This window comes from Salvelinus alpinus, chromosome 26, assembly GCF_045679555.1.
Source record: "Salvelinus alpinus chromosome 26, SLU_Salpinus.1, whole genome shotgun sequence".
Classification (NCBI taxonomy): domain Eukaryota; kingdom Metazoa; phylum Chordata; class Actinopteri; order Salmoniformes; family Salmonidae; genus Salvelinus; species Salvelinus alpinus.
The window spans coordinates 26,298,097-26,320,516 of record NC_092111.1 but is presented as its reverse complement, the minus strand read 5'-3'; the positions used below and the strand labels follow the sequence as shown (position 1 = coordinate 26,320,516).

Genomic DNA, 22,420 nt, shown 5'->3' with positions numbered 1-22,420 from the left:
TTTTGGGCAAAAGCTAGCCAGCTAGCCGTGCTCTGCTGCTGAGAAACCATATTGTTCCGATGCTACATTGCGCCGCCTGCCCACCACACAAACACAACCTCCCTCCCTCTCCATTTCAACATTCATCCACCCAACCCCCCTTTGCAGTTTGCACATATCCGGCAACTGTATCAGTGGCAGAAAAATAAATGAAATACTGTAGTAAAAAACAACGAAGGGGAGATAGAGAAGATTTTTAAAAAGCAAAGTCACTTCATCAAAACAGACGATAATGCGATAGTCCCTTAAGTCGGTCTTTTTTCAGGAGGAAAGAAGAGTTTTGGCTGTTTTCCCTGGCTGAGAGCCGGCTACGCTACAGCGCTGGGCCTGTCGTGTGGATGGAACACATGGCTGCTGGCGGAACACTCAGAACACAATGCAGTTCCATTCCAGAACACACACACCACACACAGAGAGAGAAGAAACAGATTTGTTTGGACTTAGAAACAAGTGATTTGAAGTTAGGCCGATACACTCATCGAAACATTAATCTTTTACTACTAGCCTACATGTTCATGTTCAGCACATGCCAGCATTTAGCAAAAGTACAAAAGGGTTACGTTACTGATGTATATTCATCAGGCGTTCAATAACAAAACATTTGTCAAACTAAAAAGTAAAAGCCAGTTGTGAGCAGAAGAAAAAAAACTGCAGGTGATTTTGAGAAACTTCTGTGAAAAAACACTGGTCCATCATGCAAATCGTTTGTCTTGCATTATTGAGAACTAAAGATCTCGGTCAAGGTCAGACCTGGGTTCAAATACTATTTGCAATTATTTCAAATACTTCATCTGTAATTAATTAAGCTTGCATGTTGCAATGGAACCAATAGAAGTCGCAAAACTGCAAAGTCAGCCCATTTTGCCTCCAGGCAGACTCAAGCAAATACCAAAAATATATGGAAGATTTCAAATAGTATTTGAACCCAAGTCAGGAGGCCAGGCCTTGAACCTGAAGATCACTGGCTGACTGCTGTTTCAATAATAAGCAGTCACTCTGCTTTTCACCCCAAACTATACTCCACTTCCCCTGTTAGCAATTAGTCTCCAGAAGGCTATTTGTCAAATTTTGAGTTTCGATCTGTTTCCACCAGTCCTTTCCCCAGCTCGCGTTACAATTGTCCGTTTCCTGCAATAGGGAAAACATAAGGCCCTCAAAAGAATAGCAAGACTAAACTGCTGAAAAAAACATCCACACAGACCGCTGCGACACTCACCTTTCCTTTCTAAGGCACTGCATCGCAGTGCTAGAAGCATCACTACAGACCCAGGTTCGATCCCGGGCTGTCGCTGCCTGCCACGACCAGGAGACCCATGAGGCAGCGCACAATTGGCCCAGGTTAGGGGAGGGTTTGGCCGGCCGAGATGTACTTGTCCCATCGCGCTCTCGCGAGTCCTGTGGCGGGCCGGGTGCATGCAAGCTGACACGGTTGCCAGTTGGACGGTGTTTCCACCGACACATTGGTGGGGCTAATCAGCCATACCAGTGAATGTCCGGGAGGTGAGCTTCTCGCCTCTACCTCGAGTTGAGATTTCAGAGGAAAAAAAACACTTTGGGCGTGAGCTGCAGCTCGACGCCTTTCTGGTCTGATATGTTAATTCTTAACCCATCGTTTTATACAGTTCATTCAAAAGGGGCGGTTCCATCAGGCTGATACCTTCTCTGACCTCACTCGGGGAGCAGTGACTACTTCCTTGTACAAAAAGTTATAGAAACAATTTCCTCTTATAGTTTCCAAGATCACATCCCTCTCTTAACAAAAACACATATTTCATACACAACTGAGAGGATGGAAACTTCATACATGTAGTGTGTCTACTTTAAGTTAATGTATTTCCTTTATAACATTTTTAATGACATCACAAAATAATAACGGAAATTACATTATTATTCTTTAGATCTCCTCTGACCATTCCCCACGTTCTATGTTAGAAATATTGTTCCACTATTCGCTTTAGAACGTGTTAGAGTTTTGGCGGGAAAATGTCTGTGTAGACAAAGGCACATTCCTGTTTGAACATTGGAGGGATGTTCTCTCCTTGATTTACAACAGGGTGTGAGCGGTCAACCCCCCACCAGCTCCCTTCTCCCCCCTCTGCGGGTGAGAGGGGGTCTGGCCGAAGTCATCCACTGCAAAGCTGATCTGACCCAACTGGATCCTCACAGGACAGTCATGACAATGCCAATTGCACGCTCCCTCAAAACTTGAGATATCTGTGGCATTATGTTGTGTGATAAAACTGCACATTTTAGAGTGGCCTTTTGTCCCCAGCACAAGGTGCACCTGTGTAACGATCATGCTGTTTAATCAGCTTCTTGATATACCACACCTGTCAGGTAGATGGATTATCTAGGCAAATGAGAAAAGCTCACTCACAGCAATGTAAACAAATTTGTGCACATTTTAGAGAAACACATTTTCTGGGATCTTTTATTTCAGCTCATGAAACATAGGACCAACACTTTACATGTTGCGTTTATATTTTTGTTCAGTATATATTTAGAGCCTTTGGGGGAAGAGAGTAATACAGAATTTGATTTAAAGCATACCTAAATATAAACAAGAACTGAAGGCTAAATCCTCCTTTGTGAGCAGTTCCACATTTTAAGATGTGAGACACAGCAGTTTTAATGAAACATCTCATATATAACTGTATCTCGGGGCACTGGTTGCAGTCAGGAGGGAAAATAGGTCAATCATCATATAGTAGACTTACTAGAGTATTGATTTTAGGAGTGAGATGTGAGATTAGACAGAAGACTTGAGGTGTAATGGTGTAAATGATTTGCAAAGCTATTCAATATAATAATGAGCTGTAGAGTCCAGTGGGGCTCAGTTGGTAGAGCATGGAGTAGCAGCGCCAGTGTTGTGGGTTTGATTCTCACAAGGGACCAGTATGAAAAAGTAAGAACATTTACATAAGAACGTCTGCTAAATTACTACAAAAATGTAAATGTACAGAATAGCTGTATGTGCGTAAATGAAAAAAGGTACCCAGACTGTCAGAGCCCCTTGGGCGTAGTAAACATAACCAACGCCATACATGTTTTTCTATACTTTACAGTAATTTAACACCCAGATAGTGTCTCCACTACAGTACTCACACATAAGTCTTTACTCCACTGATGTTAACATCTTATGTAGGTTACTGTGGACTGGAGCATCAGCAGCAAACATTGCGTCAGTTCTCTTGTAAATCACAACTTTGAAAGAAACGCAATTAAAAGCCTCAAGGTCATATTCCTCTGGGGAGTTGATTCTAAAACAAATCCTCAGGCAATCTCTCCCCGTCTGTCAATCTCTCGCTCTCTCTCTTTTGGTCCCTCTCTCGCAATCTTGCTCCCGCCTTCTCTTTCTCTCTCAATTTCTCACTCTCAGTCCCCCCCTCGTCCCCCCCCCATTCTTCCCTCCAGTCTCCAATACAGAATAAACATTCCTAACGGTTACTTTGTGGTGGTGGCAGAACCATTTATTCCCGCAGAAAGCATTCAGCGTTTGCAGCAGAAATTGGTCACAGGTGTGCAGCCGTGTGCAATGGATCTTAATCTGAACGCAATAATGGTCCTGCACTGAGGAGAGGTCACGGAGGGAGCCAGGCGAAAGGAACAGGAACTTGAAGCTGTTCCTACTGAAGCCCCAGCCAGAATGGTATCTCTCCACTCCACATTCATTCATTTCAGTCTGAGAGGGATTAAGCTATTAGACAGAGCTGGAAACCCTATAGCCTAGCCTACACCCCAGTAAGAGGAGGGGACAATATCTTATTTTGAGTGATTAATTGAAACCTGATTGGGGAGGGGGGGGGTATCGGGCAAAGTCACATTCTAGAATGCCCCTCACAAAGGAAATACTTGACTGCTGGACTTCAGGGTACCCAGCTTGTAGAAAATAACATGAATATGAGAGAATAGAACCATTAAAGTTTCACAACAAGCCTATCCTCAACAGACACTTAACATTTCATTCATAGACACTATCTGTTCCCATCTGAGACTGTTGAAAAATAACACACCATGCACTATGCGGGAAGAGGAGACCACAGCAGAGAAACCAACAAGGCTAGATATCGGTTTACAGGTTTAAAGCAAGTTGACATAGCCTAGAAAGCCAAATTACCCCAAACTTTGTGTTCAATTAGGACTAGAAGAGGCGCTTTTCCTTTCAGAGCCTTTTAGACTGTTCAAGGGCATCCTGGCTCTGAACTACAAGGGCAGATTCTGCTCTCACCGTCTAGCTACTGAATACTAAGGTTCTTATTTCAATTGTTACAAAAGCCACAAATAACGTTATTAAATCTAAACAGTGTCAGGCCTAGTTATTTTTCGTCTAGGCTGCAGAATGATTTTCTAAAATTGGTAGGACTATGTTTCTCTTGTCCATAAAAATACTCAGATATCAGTTATATTAGCCTACCTTTTAAAAAGGAATTTTATAGCAGTATCAAGTGTAGGCCATTGTCATTTCATCTTGATCATCTGGGAAATCGCATGTGCGATATTCTTTCTTCCAGTAGGCTACTTTTCTCTGTTTGACTGCTTAAAAAAGGAAGTGACGGGATTTTACTTAGTTGCTACAGCACAGCCTGCCTTAGTTGCTACAGCACAGCCTGCCTTAGTTGCTACAGCACAGCCTGCCTTAGTTGCTACAGCACAGCCTGCCTTAGTTAAAAATCCCCAAAATAACAATGGCTGACTTGGTGGGAAGAAAAACATGTCTTCGCCTGTTTGGCATGTTCTTGTCTTCGCCTGTTTGGCATGTTCTTGTCTTCGCCTGTTTGGCATGTTCTTGTCTTCGCCTGTTTGGCATGTTCTTGTCTTCGCCTGTTTGGCATGTTCTTGTCTTCGCCTGTTTGGCATGTTCTTGTCTTCGCCTGTTTGGCATGTTCTTGTCTTCGCCTGTTTGGCATGTTCTTGTCTTCGCCTGTTTGGCATGTTCTTTGGTTTCAGGCCGAATGATAAAGGTGAGCCAGCAGACCTGACCCAAGTCACCTGACCCAAGTAAGGATTTGTACAGTTCGATAGGCAAGAGATAGATCCTAATCGGGCTATTTGTTTTTAGCTTAAGCCAAAGTTCATTCAAGTGTTATAGGCTAAACATTTATTTTATCTGTTTGTCGTTGACTTTTATATAAATGCACAACTTGTAAGCTATTAAAAATAAAAGTTGTTTTTGAGACAACTAACACAGTCTCCTCATTTGCTTATTGAAAGGGATCCCGAGTGGCACAGCGCTAAAGGTTTCACAACAGACCCTGGTTCGATTCCAGGCTGTATCACAACCGGCAATGATTGGGAGTCCCATGGCGCACAATTGGCCCAGCGTCGTCCGCATTAGAGTTTGGCCGGGGTAGGCCATCATTGTAAATAAGAATTTGTTCTTCAATGACTTGCCTAGTTACAGTTGAAGTCGAAGTTTACATACACCTAGGTTGGAGTCATTAAAAATCATTTTTCAACCACTCCACAAATTTCTTGATAACAAACTATAGTTTTGGCAAGTCGGTTGGGAGATCTACTTTGTGCATGACACAAATAATTTTTTCCAACAACTGTTTACGGACAGATTATTTCACTGCATCACAATTCCAGTGGGTCAGAGGTTTACATACACTAAGTTGACTGTGCCTTTAAACAGCTTGGAAAATTCCAGAAAATGATGTCATGGCTTTAGAAGCTTCTGATAGCTTCATTGACATCATTTGAGTCAATTGGAGGTGTACCTGTGGATGTATTTCAAGGCCGACATTCAAACTCAGTACCTCTTTGCTTGACATCATGGGAAAAAAAATCTAAAGAAATCAGCCAAGACCCTACAAAACAAATTGTAGACCTCCGCAAGTCTGGTTCATCCTTGGGAGCAATTTCCAAAACGCCTGAAGGTACCATCTGTACAAACAATAGTACGCAACTATAAACACCATGGGACCACGCAGACATCATACCACTCAGGAAGAAGACGTTTTCTGTTTCCTAGAGATAAACGTACTTTGGTGCGAAAAGTGCAAATCAATCACAGAACAACAGCAAAGGACTTTGTGAAGATGCTGGAGGAAACAGGTACAAAAGCATCTATGTCCACAGTAAAACGAGTCCTATATTGACATAACATGAAAGGCCGCTCTGCAAGGAAGAAGCCACTGCTCCAAAACCGCCATAAAAAAGCCAGACTACGGTTTGCAACTGCACATGGGGACAAAGAATGTACTTTTTGGAGAAATGTCCTTTGGTCTGATGAAACAAAAATAGAACTGTTTGGCCATAATGACCACTTATGTTTGGAGGAAAAAGGGGGAGGCTTGCAAGCCAAAGAACACCATCCCAACCATGAAGCACGGGGGTGGCAGCATCATGTTGTAGGGGTGCTTTGCTGCAGGAGGGACTGGTGCACTTCACAAAATAGATGGCATCATGAGGTAGGAAAATGATGTGGAGATATTGAAGCAACATCTCAAGACATCAGTCAGGAATTTAAAGCTTGGTCGCAAATGGGTCTTCCAAAACGACAATGATCCCAAGCACACTTCCAAAGTTGTGGCAAAATGGCTTAAGGACAACAAAGTCAAGGTATTGGAGTGGCCATCACAAAGCCCTGACCTCAATCCTATAGAACATTTGTGGGCACAACTGAAAAAGCGTGTGCGAGCAAGGAGGCCTACAAACCTAACTCAGTTACACCAGCTCTGTCAGGAGGAATGGGCCAAAATTCACCCAACTTATTGTGGGAAGCTTGTGGAAGGCTACCTGAAATGTTTGACCCAAGTTAAACAATTTAAAGGCAATGCTACCAAATACTAATTGAGTGTAAGTAAACTTCTGACCCACTGGGAATGTGATGAAAGAAATAACAGCTGAAATCAATCATTCTCTGTACTATTATTCTGACATTTCACATTCTTAAAATAAAGTGGTGATCCTAACTTTTTACTAGGATTAAATGTTAGGAATTGTGAAAAACGGAGTTTAAATGTATTCGGCTAAGGTGTATGTAAACTTCCGACTTCAACTGTATAGAAATACTTTTTAAAAGTAGTGCTGCTGCAGGAGCTTATAACCGATTGCCCGTTGCGCAATTCAAGGACAAACACTTGGACAATATTACAAATATTAGTTTATAAGTTTAATTTGTCAAAGTAACGTTTAATGCAACTTTTATTGACAGTAGCCTATGTGTAGGCCTACAGTATTTTGTCTGTTTGGTTTGCAAGGAGGGATTTTCCGACAGCACAATTTATTTTGCCTACACTTTGATCAAGGAGGATAAAGCAGAAACGTATCATGTTTGTTTAAACTTCCTATTTTATTAGTCTATCTTGTAATTGTTTGTTCTCTCTCATTATTACTATACTAGGTGTTAATTTAGCCTATTCACACAACTTTGAGAAGGAACTCCGTTAGGCCTATAGATTCATTCGATGGTTAAATCAGGAAATAGTAGGCTATGACTTAGCCAACAAGTCACATTCTAATCAAATAGGGATAGGGAGAAAAAGAGAAATTAAGATTTGAAAGCAATAAGCCAGACAGAGCGTCTGCTGCAAAAGGCCCTTGATCATCCCACATTGGAGGGGCAAAAAACCATTTTGACCTGTGTTTTGCTCTCTGCTCTTTCTACAATATACATTGTTCTCTTGCATTATGTTAATTGTCTAACTACTACATATGTATTGAAAATGTAGACTATGGCCAATAAGAAATAGCCCATTTGGCATGTCGCCCTGCTGTGTGCTCACTGCCCTGCTGTGTGCTCACTGCCCTGCTGTGTGCTCACTGCCCTGCTGTGTGCTCACTGCCCTGCTGTGTGCTCACTGCCCTGCTGTGTGCTCACTGCCCTGCTGTGTGCTCACTGCGCTGTCAGACTCAGGCGGCGCAGTCAAGTTCAAATATGCTAAACCACAGTTTATGACATCACAATGTCTGTCACGACTTCCGCCGAAGTCGGCTCCACCCCAGTGTCCCGTCGGACTTCAGTACGTTCCGTCTGCTGTCCGTGACCAGTTGATCTATTGGGCCCACACATCACCCGGGGATCGGTCAGACGGTGCACTGTCTGTCTGGGAAGTACTGGTGGCCCACCTTGGCTCGGGATGTGAGGGTTTATGTTTCCTCCTGCTCGGTGTGCGCCCAGTGTAAGGCTCCTAGACACCTGCCCAGAGGTAAGCTACATCCCTTACCCGTTCCACAACGGCCTTGGTCACACCTGTCGGTTGATTTTCTAATGGATCTGCCTCCCTCACAGGGGAACACCACGATCTTGGTCGTTGTGGATCATTTCTCTAAGTCCTGTCGTCTCCTCCCTACGCCCGGTCTCCCTACGGCCTTACAAACTGTGGAGGCCCCGTTTACACATGTATTCTGGCACTACGGGGTGCCTGAGGATATAGTGTCTGATCGGGGTCCCCAGTTCACTTCGAGAGTCTGAAGGGCGTTCATGGAACGTTTGGGGGTCTCGATCAGCCTTACCTCGGGTTTCCACCCCGAGAGTAATGGGCAGGTGGAGAGAGTGAACCAGGATATGGGTAGGTTTAGGTTTCTGCGGTCCTATTGTCAGGACCGGCCTGGGGAGTGGGCGGTGTTCGTGCCCTGGGCAGAGATGGCGCAGAACTCGCTCTGCCACTCCTCCACTAACCTCTCCCCCTTCCAGTGCATACTGGGGTACCAGCCGGTTCTGGCACCGTGGCATCAGAGTCAGACCGAGGCTCCTGCGGTGGACGAGTGGTTCAGACACGCGGAGGATACCTGGGAAACCGCCCATGGTCACCTCTAGCAGGCCGTCCTGCGCCAAAAGACCAGCGCGGACCGTCACCGCAGTGAGGCCCCGGTGTTCGCACCAGGGGACAGGGTCTGGCTCTCGACCCGAAACCTGCCCCTCCGCCTGCCCTGCCGGAAGCATAATGTCCAACGTTATGTTTGGAGGAAAAAGGGGGAGGCTTGCAAGCCAAAGAACACCATCCCACCCGCTGTTTGTGGGACCAAACAGTCTCCTCAAGTCCTGAGGAGAGTGAACGAGGTATGTTACAGGTTACAGCTTCCCCCCGATTACCATATTAACCCCTCATTCCATGTGTCTCTCCTCAGGCTGGTGGTGGCTGGTCCTCTCCAGGAGTCTGAGGTACGGGAGGTTCCTCCGCCCCCTCTGGACATTGAGGGGTCCCCGGCGTATTTTATCTGTTTGTCGTTGACTTTTATATAAATGCACAACTTGTAAGCTATTAAAAATAAAAGTTGTTTTTGAGACAACTAACACAGTCTCCTCATTTGCTTATTGAAAGGGATCCCGAGTGGCACAGCGCTAAAGGTTTCACAACAGACCCTGGTTCGATTCCAGGCTGTATCACAACCGGCAATGATTGGGAGTCCCATGGCGCACAATTGGCCCAGCGTCGTCCGCATTAGAGTTTGGCCGGGGTAGGCCATCATTGTAAATAAGAATTTGTTCTTCAATGACTTGCCTAGTTACAGTTGAAGTCGAAGTTTACATACACCTAGGTTGGAGTCATTAAAAATCATTTTTCAACCACTCCACAAATTTCTTGATAACAAACTATAGTTTTGGCAAGTCGGTTGGGAGATCTACTTTGTGCATGACACAAATAATTTTTTCCAACAACTGTTTACGGACAGATTATTTCACTGCATCACAATTCCAGTGGGTCAGAGGTTTACATACACTAAGTTGACTGTGCCTTTAAACAGCTTGGAAAATTCCAGAAAATGATGTCATGGCTTTAGAAGCTTCTGATAGCTTCATTGACATCATTTGAGTCAATTGGAGGTGTACCTGTGGATGTATTTCAAGGCCGACATTCAAACTCAGTACCTCTTTGCTTGACATCATGGGAAAAAAAATCTAAAGAAATCAGCCAAGACCCTACAAAACAAATTGTAGACCTCCGCAAGTCTGGTTCATCCTTGGGAGCAATTTCCAAAACGCCTGAAGGTACCATCTGTACAAACAATAGTACGCAACTATAAACACCATGGGACCACGCAGACATCATACCACTCAGGAAGAAGACGTTTTCTGTTTCCTAGAGATAAACGTACTTTGGTGCGAAAAGTGCAAATCAATCACAGAACAACAGCAAAGGACTTTGTGAAGATGCTGGAGGAAACAGGTACAAAAGCATCTATGTCCACAGTAAAACGAGTCCTATATTGACATAACATGAAAGGCCGCTCTGCAAGGAAGAAGCCACTGCTCCAAAACCGCCATAAAAAAGCCAGACTACGGTTTGCAACTGCACATGGGGACAAAGAATGTACTTTTTGGAGAAATGTCCTTTGGTCTGATGAAACAAAAATAGAACTGTTTGGCCATAATGACCACTTATGTTTGGAGGAAAAAGGGGGAGGCTTGCAAGCCAAAGAACACCATCCCAACCATGAAGCACGGGGGTGGCAGCATCATGTTGTAGGGGTGCTTTGCTGCAGGAGGGACTGGTGCACTTCACAAAATAGATGGCATCATGAGGTAGGAAAATGATGTGGAGATATTGAAGCAACATCTCAAGACATCAGTCAGGAATTTAAAGCTTGGTCGCAAATGGGTCTTCCAAAACGAAATGTGGGACCAAACAGTCTCCTCAAGTCCTGAGGAGAGTGAACGAGGTATGTTACAGGTTACAGCTTCCCCCCGATTACCATATTAACCCCTCATTCCATGTGTCTCTCCTCAGGCTGGTGGTGGCTGGTCCTCTCCAGGAGTCTGAGGTACGGGAGGTTCCTCCGCCCCCTCTGGACATTGAGGGGTCCCCGGCGTACTCCGTCCGTTCCATCCTGGATTCTAGGCGTCGGGCGTGGGGCCTTCAGTACCTCGTGGAGCGGAAGGGGTACGGTCCGGAGGAGAGGTGCTGGGTTCAGGTGGCTGATGTATTAGACCATGAACTACTGCGTGAGTTCCACCGTCGCCGGCCGGATCGCCCTGTGCCTCGCCCTCCGGGTCGTCCCCGAGGCCGGTGTCGACATACCGCTGGAGCCGCGGGGGGGGGGGGGGGGGGGGGGGGGGGGGGGTACTGTCACGACTTCCGCCGAAGTCAGCTCCTCTCCGGTCGACGTCACCGACGTCCATTTATTTTGTCTTGTTCCCTGCACACCTGGTTTACATTCCCCAATCAATTCATATATATTTATTCCTCTGTTCCCCATCATGTCTTTGTGTAGGATTGTTTGTGTTACGTGTATTTTGATATTGTGGATATTGTTACGCGCATTACGTTTTGTCTATGTTCCGTGTTTTGGGCACATTTATTGTTATTTTGTGCTGTCATTTTGACCGGAATAAAAAGTGCACCTGTTCACTACACTCTGCTCTGCTCTCCAGCACCTGACTCCGCCTCCGATACACACTCCTAACAATGTCGTCACCATCGACAATGGCTGTCAACCCTACTGTATACAATTCTTTCTCAAGAAATTAGTCAATTGCTCAGGAGAAAGAAGATAACTAGATGATGAAAAGAATACGGAACCTACAAGTTGGCAGAGCACTCCGTGGGATATACCATACAGAGACGTGATCTGCAACAACATCCTATGCTGGATCTAGGTGTTGTTTTATAGACTGAATACAGCCTTAAGTGATATGCCAGTTATTTAACACACATACAGGAGGTTGTTTTCGGCACAGTTCAGCTGAAATAAAGCTGACCAGAGGCTGCAGGCTACCTGTATGTGTATGTGATTGCGAGCCTGCCAAAGACACTAGGGCAAAACAGTTGGCTAGGTGCTGCTGTTTCAGCTCTCGTGGGCAGTCTAGCGGTTTGCAGAAGGAGGTGTTTTCTGTACCCTTGAGTGTCCATGCATACAGGGACCTTTGAAATGTTTGGATGTCAATTTGATTGGTGGATTCAACTTTTTTTTTTTACAAAATAAAAAATATACTTTAAAATGTGCACACACTAGATAATCTCCCTGATACAATATCCTGCTCTATACCATATCATTAGTTGGATATGGAGGATTAATAGCTGTATGCTCACATGGGAGAGGATTAACAAGCTGAAGAGATACACAGGTATCGAGATGATCAATAAGCTATCCAGTGATGCCAACAGAAATCTCTATTTTAAATCACTGCTCCTTTGCAAAAGGGCAATTATCAAACCTTCCTTGGCTCATCCATAAAATAAATTCAATCTGAATAGAGATATTTGTACTTTAAAATGGTTGAAGAGAGACAAGTACTTTGAGAGCCAAATCAATAGTTCATCAACAAATAATATTACATCAATGAGTCCAAAAACAGCAAGATGGATCTGGATGGTGTGTGTGTGTGTGTTGGTTTTTGTTGTACTTTTACAAAGACTTCCAAACCGATTTCCGCCATCTACCGTCTAATAGAGAAATAATGCCTGGCGTATAACACCAGTATAGTTTATAGTACATGAGTGTTTGCCATTTAATGGTAAAAGTGTGTCTTTCTTTTATTAGACTGCATTTCACAGCCATGAAGACACTCATTCACTTTTAATTGCTCTGGAGTTGGGAGCTGGGAAAAAGCAGTTTGTTGACCACAGAGAAACAATAACCGCATACTGAGCTAAAACCACCACTATATGATCTGTCCCAAATGGTACCCTACTCCCGAAATAGAGCCCTATGGGCCTGGTCAAAACTAGTACACTAGGAAATAGGGTGCCATTTGGGATGCAGTTTTATTTATAACGTGCCTCTCAGTGTGTGGATGTGTGCCAGTAAAGGCAGATACCTGTAGATTGTTTATACTGCCGAGATGTATTTTATATTTTTTTCCTAGGAGTGGGTCTCGCTGGATACATCCATATATGTGAGTGATTACTGTTGTTAAGCTGAATTGAATGCCTATTCTGAACATATCTGTGGTTGGTAACTCACATCTCAGGGATCAATGCCTTTATAATCTAAATCTAGAAGGATTGGGCTGCTGAGCTAGAATGACTAGGCTTATGTTGTTGGTCTGCAGAGATGAATATTATTAGTGTGTGTTCTGAACTTATGACCTATGGATACAGGTTGTGCCAACACCCCACTATTTTAATTGGGATAGAGGCCTCGCTCTGTCACACTAACCCCTTTTCCATCCATTTTTTTTGTCTGCTCTTAAAAGGAGTAAAACGGCCCAGTACACTACTTTAAAAATATATAAATTGTATTCTGATTTATCAGGGGGTGCTACAGCACCCTCAGCACCAATACTTATTGCGGCTATGTACAGCTGTGATGGAAACAAGTCGTTTCGGTACAATTTTCTAAACGCAAACAGATAATGTTCGTTCCACATGGTGGGATCTTTTGTGTTGGTAAAATTAATTGTTGAAACGCCTTCATGCTCAAATACTGATTTAATAATAACCATCAAATCGAAGTAAATGTGGAGTCACGCAATGATACACTACATCACCAAAATAATGTGGGTAGCTGCTCGAACATCTCATTCCAAAAATCACTGGCATTAACATGACGTTGGTCCCCCCTTGCTGCTATAACAGCCTCCACTCTTCTGGGAAGGCTTTCCACTAGATGTTGGAACATTCCTGCGGGGACTTGCTTCCATTCAGCCACAAGAACATTAGTGATATCTGGCACTGATGTTGGGCGATTAGGCCTGGCTCGCAGTCGGTGTTCCAATTCATCCCAAAGGTGTTCGATGGGGTTAAGGTTAAGGCTCTGTGCAGGCAAGTCAAGTTCTTCCACCCCCATCTAGACACACTAAGGGGCCTAGCCCGAACCATGAAAAACAACCCGACCATTATTCCTTCTCCACCAAACTTTACAGTTGGCACTATACAGTCGGAACTACACAGCCGGGCAGGTAGTGTTCTCCTGGCATCCGCCAAACCCAGATTCGTCCGCCGGACTGCCAGATGGTGAAGCATGATTCATCCCTCCAGAGAACACATTTCCACTGCTCCAGAGTCCAATGGAGGTGAGCTTTTGGTGATCGATCTTAGGCTTGCGAGCGGCTGCTAGGCCATGGAAACCCATTTCATGAAGCTCCCGATGAACAGTTATTGTGCTGACGTTGCGTCCAGAGGCAGTTTGTAACTCAGTGGTGAGTGTTGCAACTGAGGATAGATGATAATTTACGCGCTACAGCACTCGGCGGTCCCGTTCTCTGAGCTTGTGTGGCCTCCCACTTCGCGGCTGAGCCGTTGTTGCTCCTAGACGTTTACACTTCACAATAACAGCACTTACAATTGATCAGGGCAACTCTAGCAGGGCAGAAATTTGACAAACTGACTTGTTGTAAAGGTGGTATCCAATGATAGTGGCATGTTGAAAGCCACTGAGCTCTTCAGTATGGCCATTCTACTGCCAATGTTGGTCTATGGGGATTGCATGGCTGTGTGCTCGATTTTATACACCTGTCAGCAACGGGTGTGGCTGAAATAGCCAAATCCACTAAATTGAAGGGGTGTCCACATACTTTTGTATATACACACACACACTACCAGTCAAAAGTTTTAGAACACCTACCCATTGAAGGGTTTCTCTTTATTTTTACTATTTTCTACATTGTGGAATAATAGTGAAGACATCAAAACTATGAAATAACACATATGGAATCATGTAGGAACCAAAAGTGTTAAATCAAAATATATTTTATATTTGAGATTCTTCAAATAGCCAACCTTTGCCTTGACAGCTTTGCTGCATCAACTGTTCAGAGGAGACTGTGTGAATCTGGTCTTCTTGGGTCAAATTGCTGCAAAGAAACCAATAAGATTAGACTTGCTTGGGCCAAGAAATATAAGCAATGGACATTAGACTGGTGGAAATTTGTCCTTTGGTCTGTAGTCCAAATTGAAGATTTTTGGTTCCAACCGCCGTGTCTTTGTGAGACGCAGTGTGGGTGAACGGATGATCTCCGTATGTGTATTTCCCACCGTAAAGCATGTAGGAGGTGGGGTTATGGTGTGGGGGTACTTTGCTGGTGACACTGTCTGCGATTTATTTAGAATTCAAGGCATTCTGCAGTGATACGCCATCCCATCTGGTTTGGGCTTAGTGGGACTATCATTTGTTTTTCAACAGGACAATGACCCAACACACCTCCAGGCTGTGTAAGGGCTATTTTACCAAGAAGGATAGTGATGGAGTGCTGCATCAGATGACCTGGCCTCCACTATCACCTGACCTCAACCCAATTGAGATGGTTTGGGATGAGTTGGACCGCAGAGTGAAGGGACAGCAGTCAACAAGTGCTCAGCATATGTGGGAACTCCTTCAAGAATGTTGGAAAAGCATTCCAGGTGAAGCAAATGCCAAGAGTGTGCAAAGCTGTCATCAAGGCAAAGGTTGGCTATTTGAAGAATCCCAAATATAAAATAAATGTTGATTTTTTTTAACACTATTTTGGTTACTACATGATTCCATGTGTGTTATTTCATAGTTTTGATTTCTTCACTATTATTCTACAAAGTAGAATATTGTTTAAAAAAATAAAGAAAAACCCTTGAATGAGTAAGTGTTCTAAAACTTTTGACAGGTAGTGTACAGTGTATGTTGTGTCGTCCTCCCATTACGACTCGGGAAACCATGCAGTTGATTAGGCAACAGATGAAATAAATTAGGATGAACTTCACAGGGTGATGAGCTTGATGCAGATTTCCCCAAAAATATTGAGGGTCTTATTCTGGTGACACGATGATCGATGCTTGAATGCTGTTTGACAGAAATGTAAATCTCGCTTTTATCCATAATAATCTCATCATGTAGACTAGTCTACCTGCACTGTATCTAAGAGCTGTTGGCTAGAGCGCAGATGTCAAGACCAGAGGAGGCACATTGTCTATTGAACGCAACAGTTTTTGTGACAAAACTAGCAGTAGAGTTGAAAATACGATGGAAACACATTAGACTTTAGACTTGTATTTGGTACTCGAATACATTTTGTGTGCACTACGTCATTACGCACTGACTTATCTGCAACAAGTCTGTTTGGTGGAAACAGACCACTGGTGGAAAAATTTGCATATTTTCTTTATGCACATTGCATTATGAATCTATTTGATCGTAGTATCTTTATTGAATCACAGCAGTGTAATGCCTACATGGTCATATATATTAAAGCCATATGCAAACCTGTTGGTTCCTGTTAAAGCACTTTAAAGGCGACGGATCATATAGTTTAAAAGATCAGATTTTAATTTCAGTCCATCGTCATCGATCCATTGTACCACACCTAAGTACACGGAGTGATATACACTGAGTGTACAAAACATTAAGAACACCTGCTCTTTCCATGGCAGACTGACCAGGTGAAGCAAAGTGAAAGCTATGATCCCTTATTGATGTCACTTGTTAAATCCACTTCAATCAGTGTAGATGAAGGGGGGGAGACAGGTTAAATAAGGATTTGTAAGCCTTGAGATTTGGATTGAGTATGTGTGCCATTCAGAGGGTGAATAGGCAAGACAAAATATTTAAGTGCCTTTGAACAGGGTATGGTAGCACCGGTTTGAGTGTGTCAAACTGCAACGCTGCTGGGTTTCTCAGGCTCAACAGTGTCTTGTGTGTATCACGAATCGTCCACCACCCAAAGGACATCCAGCCATCTTGACAACTGTGGGAAGCATTGGAGTCAACATGGGTCAGCATCCCTGTGGAACGCTTTTAACAACTTGTACAGTCCCTGCCCCGAATTTAGGCTGTTCTGAGGGTAAAAGGGGGGGTGCAAGTCAATATAAGGATGGTGTTCTTAATGTTTTGTCCACTCAGTGTATATCACATACATGTAGCACAAGGAAACTCACCTGGCATGGGGCACATCGATGCTGGATGACACCACCTTGCGTTTCTGGTCCAGCAGGGAGACAGAGCGGGTGTGGTCCCTCTCAGGACCCTCCAAGGTGCGCCCTGTCCACCTGCCATCCACTGCCCGCTCCCCCTCCACCGCATCTGGGCTCAGGGAGTTGGCCTCCCCGTTCTGGCCCTGGTGTGGAGTCCCGTCCCCCCGGCCGTTACAGGAGCTCTGCTGCAGAGGAGAACAGATATGACTGGATCAATATAGAAGAGTAAAGACTGGGACTCTGGGAGGCAAAAACCTAAGAGGATTTGTATCTGGAAATAAAATATGTAGTGCGATTTCGCATCTTTGTTTGCCTTCCAGTCTCTCCTTTGTCATTCTAGCAAATACTCACATGTACAGACTAGAGGTCGACCGATTAATCGGAATGGCCGATTAATTAGGGCCGATTTCAAGTTTTCATAACAATCGGAAATCGGTATTTTTGGACACCGATTTGGCCGATTTTTAATTAAATTTTTTACACCTTTATTTAACTAGACAAGTCAGTTAAGAACACATTCTTATTTTCAATGACGGCCTAGGTTAACTGGTGGGTTAACTGCCTCGTTCAGGGGAAGAACGACAGATTTTTACCTTGTCAGCTCGGGTGAATCAATCTTGCAACCTTACAGTTAACTAGTCCAAAGCTCTAACCACCTGATTACATTGCACTCCACGAGGAGGCTGCCTGTTACGCGAATGCCGTAGAAGCCAAGGTAAGTTGCTAGCTAGCATTAAACTTATCTTATAAAAAACAATCAATCATAATCACTAGTTAACTACACATGGTTGATGATATTACTAGTTTATCTAGCGTGTCCTGCGTTGCATATAATCGATGCGGTGCGTATCGTAGCTCCAATGTGTACCTAACCATAAACATCAATGCCTTTCTTAAAATCAATACACAGAAGTATATATTTTTAAACCTGCATATTTAGCTAAAGGAAATCCAGGTTAGCAGGCAATATTAACCAGGTGAAATTGTCACTTCTCTTGCGTTCATTGCACGCAGAGTCAGTGTATATGCAACAGTTTGGGACGACTAATTTGCCAGACCTTTAGGTAATTATGACATAACATTGAAGGTTGTGCAATGTAACAGGAATATTTAGACTTATGGATGCTACCCGTTAGATAAAATACGGAACGGTTCCGTATTTCACTGATAGAATAAACGTCTTGTTTTCGAGATGATAGTTTCCGGATTCGACCATATTAATGACCTAAGGCTCGTATTTCTGTGTGTTATTATGTTCTAACTAAGTCCTATGATTTGATAGAGCAGTCTGAGCGGTGGTAGGCAGCAGCAGGCTCGTAAGCATTCATTCAAACAGCACTTTCCTGCGTTTTGCCAGAAGCTCTTCGCTGTGCTTCAAGCCTATCAACTCCCGAGATTAGGCTGGTGTAACCGATGTGAAATGGCTAGCTAGTTAGCGGGGTGCGCCCTAATAGCGTTTCATACGTCACTCGCTCAGACTTGGAGTAGTTATTCCCCTTGCTCTGCATGGGTAACGCTGCTTTGAGGGTGGCTGTTGTCGTTGTGTTCCTGGTTCGAGCCCAGGTAGGAGCGAGGAGAGGGACAGAAGCTATACTGTTACACTGGCAATACTAAAGTGCCTATAAGAACATCCAATAGTCAAAAGGTTAATGAAATACAAATGGTATAGAGATAAATAGTCCTATAATTCCTATAATAACTACAACCTAAAACTTCTTACCTGGGAATATTGAAGACTCATGTTAAAAAGAACCACCAGCTTTCATATGTTCTCATGTTCTGAGCAAGGAACTTAAACATTAGCTTTCTTACATGGCACATATTGCACTTTTACTTTCTTCTCCAACACTTTTTTGCATTATTTAAACCAAATTGAACATGTTTCATTATTTATTTGAGGCTAAATTGATTTTATTGATGTATTATATTAAGTTAAAATAAGTGTTCATGCAGTATTGTTGTAATTGTCATTATTACAAATAAATTAAAAAAATTAAAACGGCCGATTAATCGGCATCAGCTTTTTGTTGGTCCTCCAATAATCGGTATCGGCGTTGAAAAATCATAATCGGTCAACCTCTAGTACAGACAGTTTACTAATGCTGCTAGCTTTGAGCTAACACCAACAGGATGTATGCTACCAGTGGAGGGTGTTTGACTTTCAAATATATCAAAGTCCAGACTCTCTTTGTTTGTGTGAGAAAGCCCCTGAAGGTGGCTGCTCTTGTTGCTGCACTGCCCCGGTGGTGATAACAGCCATTCCCTTTTGCACAAGCAAGCATCTGCCCTGACGTTCCGTAAACCACTACCCCGTGGAAACAATCATGTGAGGCGAAGCAGCACACACACACAAAATAACTCGGGACGGCAACAGATAGCGTGTGTGTAGCATGCCGTGCACACTTGTTTTTGGGCGCCCCTTAAATAAAGACGTCAACCATCCAGACATGCACGGTGAACACACACCCACAGCGGAAAGGGCAGACACAGGCCAGGGAGAGAGAGAGATACACATGGCTAACTGCACCAGCAGAGTGTTGAAGGACAACATGCCCATACAGATTTACAGTGGGATGGAGATCCTCATCTCCAAAACACACTGGAACACGATCAGCTCTCAACTGAAGAGAAAACTACAGGAAACACACAGTCAGTCGATCACACACAGTTTTGAACAGTTGGCTTAGATTAATGAGATAAAATATGGATTATTATCTATAAAAACCTGGCTGAGCAAACATTTAACAAGCGAGAAAGCCTTTCTGAAAACAGGACTTGAGTTAAACAACAAGATGGATTATCTGAACCAAGAGAAAGATTAACCGTTACCTAGACCAGTTATTTGACTATAACCAAACCAATCTCCATCGCTTCCTTTTACAGCCATATGAATTATGATATTTCATGCATGGCAGGAAATTGCAGAGCTAGCCAAATCGACCATAAAATGTAAGTTGAGTTGCACGTGTCAAGAGTTTTCAATGTGGGGTAACTGTCTCGCAGCTCCTAAATTCAGGAGATTAATAATGTAAGTTTAACAAGCTACCATGCTGTACACACCACACACACACAAAATTAATGTTCTTGCTTTAGGCATGAGGTTTTTCACCTCTAGTAGGCCAAAGGTAAAGAAGTTTCATGCATCATAAATTGACAATAGCTCAGGAGTCATGGAATACTCGCTTTCATCCTAATGGTATTTGTTCAACTCATGTGATGTATTGTTCAAAGATTAGGCTATATATCATCAAATGTATTCGGATAAAAAATTTCATCAAACAGTGCTATTAAAGATTGAAATATTATTATTAAAAAAGCTATATATTTGTAGAATTCAGGAGATTTACATGGATTACAGGTTATATGTACATACAAGGATGTGAATTGACCTAATGGGGAGGGCTTTGCTCCAGGATAAAGAAAATAAATATTTTGCTTACATAGCCAGCCAGCGCATACAATATTATTGTAGTAAAATAAACATACAATGTTATTACAGTTGAACTTCCAACTTCTGTCACTACACAGTAGACTACACACAAAACAAGAGGAGATCAGGAGTACAGTAATGCAGTAGTTGATTGGTTTAAAACATTCAATGTGTCTGGTGATGTAGCCTAGTTAACCATGTTGATCTCATTCTCTGAACCATCACGTCACTGCGCATTACAATAGCCAAATGCAACAGTCGGGATAGTGATTAGTACTCTCCATTCACCAACACAGCCCTGTGACGGCAGGATCCATGATCCTTCCCTCAAAGCAAGGGGAGGCCTTGCCTTGGCTACACTGCCTGGTGAATGATTTTGGCAGAGCGCAAGCCAACCGAACCGGACTCTCTCTCTCCCATCTGATTACTCATCTATCCATCATGAAGGAATCTAAACATGGCCCCGTCGTATGACATGCAGGCAAACGATGGCCAACCAACCAATGAGGAGCAATGTGCTGATGAACAAAGAGTCAGTCAGTTAGCTAGCTTCAGTTAGGGTGTCTGATGTCAAATCAACTGAAAACAACACATGCCTTTGTCTGTGTGGGAGCCGCATATAATGTCAGTCAGTCGGTCAATGCTACACCTCCTTCCTTTATAACAACAAGTGGCATTCTCCCACCTCCCCCTCCATCCCCTTTTCCCTCCATCCATCCACTCCTCCTTCCTTTATAACAACAAGTGGCATTCTCCCACCTCCCCCTCCATCCCCTTTTCCCTCCATCCATCCACTCCTCCTTCCTTTATAACAACAAGTGGCATTCTCCCACCTCCCCCTCCATCCCCTTTTCCCTCCATCCATCCATCCACTCCTCCTTCCTTTATAACAACAAGTGGCATTCTCCCACCTCCCCCTCCATCCCCTTTTCCCTCCATCCCTCCATCCACACCTCCTTCCTTTATAACAACAAGTGGCATTCTCCCACCTCCCCCTCCATCCCCTTTTCCCTCCATCCATCCATCCACTCCTCCTTCCTTTATAACAACAAGTGGCATTCTCCCACCTCCCCCTCCATCCCCTTTTCCCTCCATCCACTCCTCCTTCCTTTATAACAACAAGTGGCATTCTCCCACCTCCCCCTCCATCCCCTTTTCCCTCCATCCCTCCATCCACTCCTCCTTCCTTTATAACAACAAGTGGCATTCTCCCACCTCCCCCTCCATCCCCTTTTCCCTCCATCCCTCCATCCACTCCTCCTTCCTTTATAACAACAAGTGGCATTCTCCCACCTCCCCCTCCATCCCCTTTTCCCTCCATCCATCCATCCACTCCTCCTTCCTCTAAAGTGAATGGTGCTCATTTGGCATTCTGGGCACCTTGCCATAGCTCCAGATTCTTCTCCAAGCCGTGCTTTGTTACTACAGCTGCTACAGCAACTGCTTGCTGGGAGATGTGAACCTCTTCAGTTAAACATCTCTCACCCCTTCCTCTTGTCTCGCCAGCCTCTCCCCCCTTCATTCTCTGACCCCTTCCTCTCCCTCCGTCCCCTGATTCTACCCATGTCTTGTGTTTCTACTTTTAGAAAATTAAGCAGTGCTGAGGGAAGCTACCATTCTGTTAGAGAGCTATTACTTAAAAATGATTACAATCTGACTAAAAATGGAATGGTTATTATGGCTTGTTTATCAAATGTGGTTGCTAGGAGTCGCTGGCTATGGCGTCCTGCATTTCTGTCGTGCCTTTATGCAAACGTACTACTTACATTGATCTTTATGAGACTGTACTTGACCACTATTTGCATAATAGAATGGGTTTGATAATAAAACATGGTTGTGCATATGAATACCCACGCTATGACATCTTGCATTTCTGTCATGCCTTTATGAAGATGTTTACATTTGCTGTTTTGAAACTGTATCCATATGCCTGTTTTCCACTCGAGTCACTGAACTATGACCCCATTGCTTGGATCAAACCCCCAATACGTATTTATAGGCTATGTTATCCAACACAGTCACATGCATTCCCCTCTCATCATAGGAGCTGCTTTTATAAGGGACCACCAAGCAGGCAGCCTCACCAGACCATCTTTGTTGTGAAACCATGCGACACCATCAAGCTGGAACTTTTAAAGGCAGGCAATTAGGTCACTCTCATAACAGGAAGGAATACATCTTG

At 43.8% G+C, this 22,420-nt stretch overlaps 1 protein-coding gene across 1 annotated transcript in view; it reads right to left on the bottom strand.

The window, feature by feature from the left end:
* The window catches only part of LOC139555070 (zinc finger protein 704-like), a 91,192-nt gene that overhangs the window by 67,439 nt on the left and 1,333 nt on the right, over positions 1-22,420 (bottom strand). The window contains exon 2 of the mRNA XM_071368523.1: positions 16,773-16,993. Coding sequence (XP_071224624.1) covers positions 16,773-16,993 — 221 coding nt within the window. The remainder of the gene's footprint in view (positions 1-16,772; positions 16,994-22,420) is intronic.